This window comes from Puntigrus tetrazona, unplaced genomic scaffold (assembly GCF_018831695.1).
Source record: "Puntigrus tetrazona isolate hp1 unplaced genomic scaffold, ASM1883169v1 S000000569, whole genome shotgun sequence".
Taxonomy (NCBI): Eukaryota; Metazoa; Chordata; class Actinopteri; order Cypriniformes; family Cyprinidae; genus Puntigrus; species Puntigrus tetrazona.
Genome location: NW_025048201.1, coordinates 11,215 through 18,155, shown reverse-complemented (window position 1 = coordinate 18,155; position 6,941 = coordinate 11,215). Strand labels below are relative to the sequence as shown.

Here is a 6,941-nt window from a genome sequence, read left to right as displayed (position 1 = left end):
ATTTGAGGCAATGCCAAATATGTGCTGGGTGGTGTAAAGCACCACTGAACTCTAATGAATCACGGTTTACCATTATCCTCTCTCATGAATGACTTTGGGGATGACGGTATAAAGCTACTTGACCAAATTTGACCAAATTTATGTAACAACTATAAAGTTGGTCAAGGAAACTGTGGCTGTTTTTCCTGCTTTAGTTCTACTGAAGAGACACACTTTGAAGAAACATTTTAGAGAACATCCTTATCTGTTTTACCATGGCAAAAAAGAAAAAAAAAATGTTACACACATTTTGGACATATTCCTAATTTTTGTTATACATGTTCATGTTATTATTTATTGCGTTGTGTTTTATTTGTGCGGTATATATCATTGTGTAAATCACAAAACAACCCAAATGTGATTGTTATTATTTCCGATTCCAGATATACTAAGATCTGCCACCAGATGCCGCTGCACAACCAGCATAAGAAGATCCAGGAACACAACAAACCACAATAGCGGCAGTGTTTGCTCACAGGAAGTGTAAAAGTTACACCAAGGGTCAAGGGAAATCATATACAATAATGTGAAATACAGTTACACAGTGCAATATATTTCTGTTCACTTTTTCAAAGCAATTATTCAATATACTAAAGTGTTAAAATAACACACAATCATGTTTATTTAAATGACGAGTTAGAGAAGTGTGAGATTTTTAGACATCAAGATTATTCACATCTTAAGATATTTTAGATCTTAATTTTAATTATTCGTAAAAGCTGTAGGATAAATGAAATAAACTATCAACTGTATTTCACATTTCCTAGAGAGCATTACTGATGGTATCTGCAAAGATGGTGGTGTAGAGAAGTGTTTTTTAACCTTTTGTTGACTCCAAGGTGCTTTTGTGGAAGACTATATTTCAAAGTTCTTCCATCTAAGATGATATCTTCTAGGACTTGTGTTTTAATTAAAATGAACCACAAAATATGTTGTTTTAATGCTGTACATATGTAAGTTTTTGTACATTTTAATTAAGATTATGTGAATTGTGTGAACTCAATTTGTTTTAGGACTTATTATGGGCCCTTGGAAGTTTGCCGAAGCCACCTAAAAAGGGTGGAGAACCACAGCTAATAATTACCTGAAAGTATTTTCGTTTGTAAGACATTAAAAACCTTTAAACGTTTTATAGCTAAATTTAAATGAAAAGCCAAAATCGACGTTTATAATAGCGAGCTTTTTGTGTGTAGGACATGACCAGTAAGTAAAAAAGTAATGAATGTTAATTCATTTTTCATTATGAAAAAACGTCATTTATACGCGCTTTGTTTACGCGAGAGTATGTCATTAAGCCGCGACCACATCTTTGACCAATCAAAAGTCAGGATTGACCCCAGCGTTTGTACTGTGGAAAGAAGGCTCTGGCGCTTAGCGAAAAAGCGATTGCTACGTTAATGCAGGTTAACAACGGCATCGTCGTGAGCATTCAGGGCGGTTATTTATCGAGCTTTCATCAAAACCTAGTCTGCGAAAAGCTCCATTTGCTAGAGGAAAGTGTGGGCTAGTTTGCTAATGGTAATGCTACAGTAGCTCATCGGGCTCGTCTCTAGTTTTTCATTTCAGAGTGAATAGGAAACACTGCCGCAGCGAGACTCCAGAAAATGACCGTTTCCTTTTCTGTAGCATTAATATATCGCAATAACTAATAATATAGGTTCCCTCTTCGTTTGTATGCACGGCAGAAGAATTCGCCATGAACTCAAAGCGCAACAACGGTGAAAACGGGGCGGGCAGAATCAACCCAGGCTCGGTACCAACAGGAACAAACAGCTCATCAGCGAGTGCTTCTCACCGCAAACAAACTATAATCAACTCTTCTCATAAGGGAGAGAAAGATGAGTGCATGCAAAACACAGTCCGAGACAAAAACCTGTCCATCTCCACGCTCAGAACGCGCCTCGGACCGACCATCCGGTCCACCCTGTCCGCGGCGGTGGACACTCTTCTGGGCGAGATCGTGGCGGTGCTGTCCGAAACCCAGCGGGAGCTGCTGACCAAAGAGCAAGAGAACGAGAAGCTGAAAGTTCGACTCGAAGTCTCTGAGAGAGAGCTCAAGACGTTACAGGAATGTCTGTGTAGCGCGCAGAAATTAATCGACCAGCTTCAGGGTCCCTTTGGAAGCCCGCCCATGCCGGGTCCCCACGTCTACGCCTCGGCTGGACCCGTAAACTCGAGCCGCTTGACCCATAGGAGCGCGCCCGAGCAAGATCCGCGCTGCTTTACTGGAGCTGAACCCGAGTTGAGTGGCGCTCTGGGTGATGCCATACACGGCTTTGACTCCAGGGAGGAATTCAAGAGCTGCCACCTCTCCATTCAGGCGGATGGGACGGTGACGAACAGTTTTTATGACCCTATAAACGTCCATTCCTCTAACATCTGTTCAGATATGAACCGACCTGGTAAGACAACACAGTGTGTTAAATGTAATGTGAATTGTTGATGTGCTAACACAGAAGTATTTAGACATTAGACAAGAGTGGCAACAGCACTATATGCGCAATATATCGGTTCCATATTGGTTATATGCCGATATAATACAATTTTACATTTATTGCTCCTGTTATTGTTAACATATTGAAAAAATGGCTACCTTTAATGCACACTGCTATTCTTAACTGATCATTTTGCATGAGACCACTTTTGGTTGACTCTATTTAACAGTTCGATCATTTGTAGTTTACAGCTGTAAATACCTGTAATAAAGGTGAATGTATAGTTTAGCATTATAATATTTTCGTCTGTGTAAATTAGTTATCACATTGCATGCACTGAATCTATTATATTCTTACAAAGAACAATGAAAAAACAGTTTTACAATAACAAAGTTGCAAATTCTAGTAGATCTTAAATACCTGTTTTAATGTGTGATGTGTCACAGGTGAGATGGTGGATGACAGCAGAAGGCTCACACACGCCAGACCCCAAAACCCTCCCTCACACACTAGCTTCTCTATTAAAGAGGAGCAGGTTCCTACCTCTGGACAGGTGTGTGTGCGTGGAAGAGAGGCGGCCACGGAGGCTGAGCACTCTGCACAGAGTGTGTGTGATCTGGCATACGTCCACGTGGTCGAGGAAGAAGGAGGCCCCCGTTCACACCATCACCAATCCAAGCCTACACCACCGCCCCCCTCCAGGCCTCACAATGGACCTTCTTCCAGTAGTTCACCATCCCAAGGAACCTCCGGACTTAGGTCTGCCCAGAGGGATGCTCCTGGTTTAGGTATGAACACAAGCAGGAGCCCAGGGGTGGGTGGCTCATCGCCAGAAGAGCCCATACGGCGCTCCATCTCTGAGCTGATGGGAGAGGCACCAGGAGAACGTCCTCACTTGTGTCTGGAGTGTGGCAAGACCTTCCGTCTTATCTCAAGCTTGAAAAAGCACCTGAGGATCCACACCGGAGAGAAACCGTATCCTTGCACTGTCTGTGGCCGCCGATTCCGTGAGTCCGGGGCTCTTAAGACTCACCTCCGCATCCACACGGGCGAGAAACCATATTCCTGCTCTGATTGCGGGACGCAGTTTCGTCATCTCGATGGCCTGCGGAAGCACCGCCGCACGCACACCGGTGAAAAGCCATATGTGTGCAGCGTCTGCGGGAAAAGGCTCAGCCGCCTGCAGCATCTGAAACACCACCAACGCATACACACGGGAGAGCGGCCGTGTTGCTGCCCACTTTGCCACAGAGGCTTTAAGGATCCAGCTAGTCTGAGGAAGCACCTCCGTGCACATCAGGGTGAGCCGGGAGCGGATGAAGCAATGGGAATGGCTGGTTTGGGAGAAGGAGATGGGGGATCCATAGATGATGAGGATATGAGGTTCGGGATGTGGGGGGAAGAGGAAGGGAATGAAGGCGAGCCTGTGGTGGACTGTGTTTAGTTACAGGGTTATATATAAAAAAAAAAAAAATTTACTCGGGGATAGTTCACCTAAAAAACACAAACTCTGTAATCATTTACTCAAAATTTACCAAACCTGTACATGTTTCTTTATTTTGTTCAATACAAAAGATAACATTCTGAAGAATGTGGAGGAAACAAACAGTTTCTGAAAGTCAGAATTCCAGACACAGAATTCAACATTGCGTTTTGTTCAGCAGAAGAAAGAAACTGATTACATAAAGATTACAAGAATTTTCTTTTTTGGGTGATCTTTCCCAACATTATTTTAAGGGACTTTTTTTTTCTTCTTTATTTGTTTTTATGAAATGTGGCGATGACTATACAGCAGAGGTTACATCTTGTCCTGGGCTTAAAAAAACAATGTCTGCGGCAACATTTTCTTGTAGAGACTAAATTTAAAAACCTATAACAAGCACGTTATTTAACTATATGGTTATGTAAATTTTATCATGATGACTCAAATATCCACTTACTTCAAGTGCATATTATATCTCATGACATTTCAGATGTCACATCATATAGACCAGGACATGTAGACTTGCATCCTTTTTTCTGTGTACTGTATTTTAGTGTACGAGCTGTTGAAGCTCCAGTGGGACTAACAGGGTATCATGTCTGTTACTCACATGTTATGGGTGTTGTCGTTGGTGTGGTAATCATTTTAATGTGCCCTATTTTAGAGAAAGAGCTACGACGAACACATTAAAGCCTTAACTGTGGTTTTATTGCACAGGCATAGCTGTAGTATTGTTTTAAATTGGGTTCTTCACCTTTTTATCAGTGAGTTAATATTCATTCAGCTTACTCTGGGTGATGGTTGAGTGCATCGTTAGTCAAGTGTTTGGAGGATATTTAGTTTAAGGTGAAGGGTATCTCGCATGCTGATCCAAAGAATCAGAATTGTGACTGCCAGGGTTAACTCTGCTGACTGATCTGTAAAAATGTATATTCATACATATAACCTGGCTATGTATTAACATGCTGATTGGTTTGAATAAAAGAAGGCGTCTCCTTTAGGTTGAGGTGCAATGAGCCAGCACAGAAATCAAGTAAACTTTAAAAGTGCTGCCCTCTACTGAATATATGAGGGAAATGCGGTTACTGTAAAGTTGCTTTTATGGTTGGTTCTCCAAAGATGGAGACACCGTTTCTGTTGTAGCCATGGTGTCAAACTGTGTGGTTTTGTGAATACATCTTTTGTTTTCTCTTTCTCTTTTTTTTTTTTATATATCTCATGAAATGCCATTTTGTACATTTGACTTGTATATTATGTACATTGGTTTGAAATAGATTAGTCTTAAAACGTTCAAGACCGAAACTGGAGCTTCAAAGATCCATGACACGTGTTTTAATAACTCTGAACTATTTAAACTCTCTTTACTTTGTTACAATATTCTGTATGTTTCTGTGCCCACATGTGATGTTGAGATGTTGTTGCAGAAGTTTGAAGGTTGTAGTCCATCTGTAGTTGATTCAACAATAAGTTCAACAAAAAAATGGCTGTAGTTGACACTCGAAATAGATCTTCGGTGTAAAAAGACCTCATCCTTTGGAAATATGCAGAATGGAATATTTGATACCATTTAAAGATCCAAACATTTTTTGCTAGTGTTAAAGCAGTTTTTTGGGCTGGTCTGCAACCTTATAAGTGTAATGCTGGGAACAGCGACACTTAAGCCAAATAGAGGGTAAGAGTCCAAATAGTTGTTTGTAATGTTTAGTTTCAATATATGGTAATATATAGGTATGATCCATGTAGTATTTCATTTTCCAAAACTATACTTCATTGTAAGATATCAATACAGGTCAGTTTTCATAAGAAAACATTGAAATCTGCTGAGATCTTTTTTTTTTTTTGCTATAACATCTCTACTTGCATATCCTTTAATATGTATTTTCTGTCATTATACTCTTTAAGAAGGGCAGAGTCATCATATCCTTAATATCTATAACAGTCAAGTTCACTCATATTCAGAATGATGTATCGACAGTATTATAATCATTTCAAATTAAAATTTTTCAAATCGATTATCAACGTTCTTTTGTGTTCAACAGAAGAAAGAAGCTCAAATAGGCATGGAACAACTTCCGGGTAAGTAATAACAAGATTTTTTTGGTTTTAGGTGAACCATTGAAACTTTTTTTTTTTTTTAAGGGACAGCTTTTTTTAAATGGAAAACTGATATGAATGATGGCTAAAGGGGCGCCACCGCTACAAGCCTGAATTGTTGACACGAGGCACGATGGATGCATGCCTTCATGGTGTTTTTGTCCAATTCTAAATCTGCTATCTAAATGTAGCAGGAATCAAAACTCATCAGTCAGGCAAACTTTTCAGTTGTGTAAATTTGGTGAGCCTGTGTAAATTGCAGCCTTAGCCTGTTCTTATCTGATAGAAGTGGTACCTGGTGTGGTCTTCTGCTGCTGTAGTCCGTCTGATGTGTTTTGTGTTTAGAGATGCTCTCATGCATACCTCAGTTATAACGTGGTTATTTAAAGTACTGTTGCCTTTGTATTAGCTCAAAGTCTGTATTGAGGGTATTCTCTGTAAACCCTAGAGATGGTTTTGAATGAAAATCCCAACTGATCAGGACTTTCTGAAATACCGAGATCAACCCATCTGTTACCAACAACCCATTCACATTTAAACCTCAGAGCAACAAGGGTTACTCCACCCCAAAATGAAAATTTACCCCCATGTTGTTCTAAACCCGTAAAAGCTTCGTTCATCTTTGGAAAACAACTGAAGATATTTTGGATGAAAACCAGGAGGCTTGTGACTCTCCCATTGACTAAGAATTAGTCTAAAAGTATGAAAGATGTTCCATCTGCCATCAGTGTGTCAACCTGAATTTTATAAAGCAGTGAGAATATTTTTGTATGCAAAGAAAAAAAAAGAAGAAGATTTTATTCAACTTTTCATCTCCGCGTCACCGTAGAGCCAGCTGAATGCAAATTGCGGGCATTCTTCTGTGTCAGCCGTAACACACGGATACATCT

General features: G+C 40.2%; 1 protein-coding gene across 1 annotated transcript; it reads left to right on the top strand.

Moving 5' to 3' along the window:
* The first annotated feature begins 1,343 nt into the window (after nucleotides 1-1,343).
* LOC122334524 (B-cell CLL/lymphoma 6 member B protein-like) lies at nucleotides 1,344-5,969 on the top strand. Its single transcript, XM_043232519.1, has 2 exons — nucleotides 1,344-2,441; nucleotides 2,921-5,969. The coding sequence occupies exons 1-2, from the start codon at nucleotides 1,736-1,738 to the stop codon at nucleotides 3,916-3,918; spliced, it is 1,704 nt and encodes a 567-aa protein (XP_043088454.1). The 5' UTR covers nucleotides 1,344-1,735; the 3' UTR covers nucleotides 3,919-5,969.
* Nucleotides 5,970-6,941: the final 972 nt, after the last annotated feature.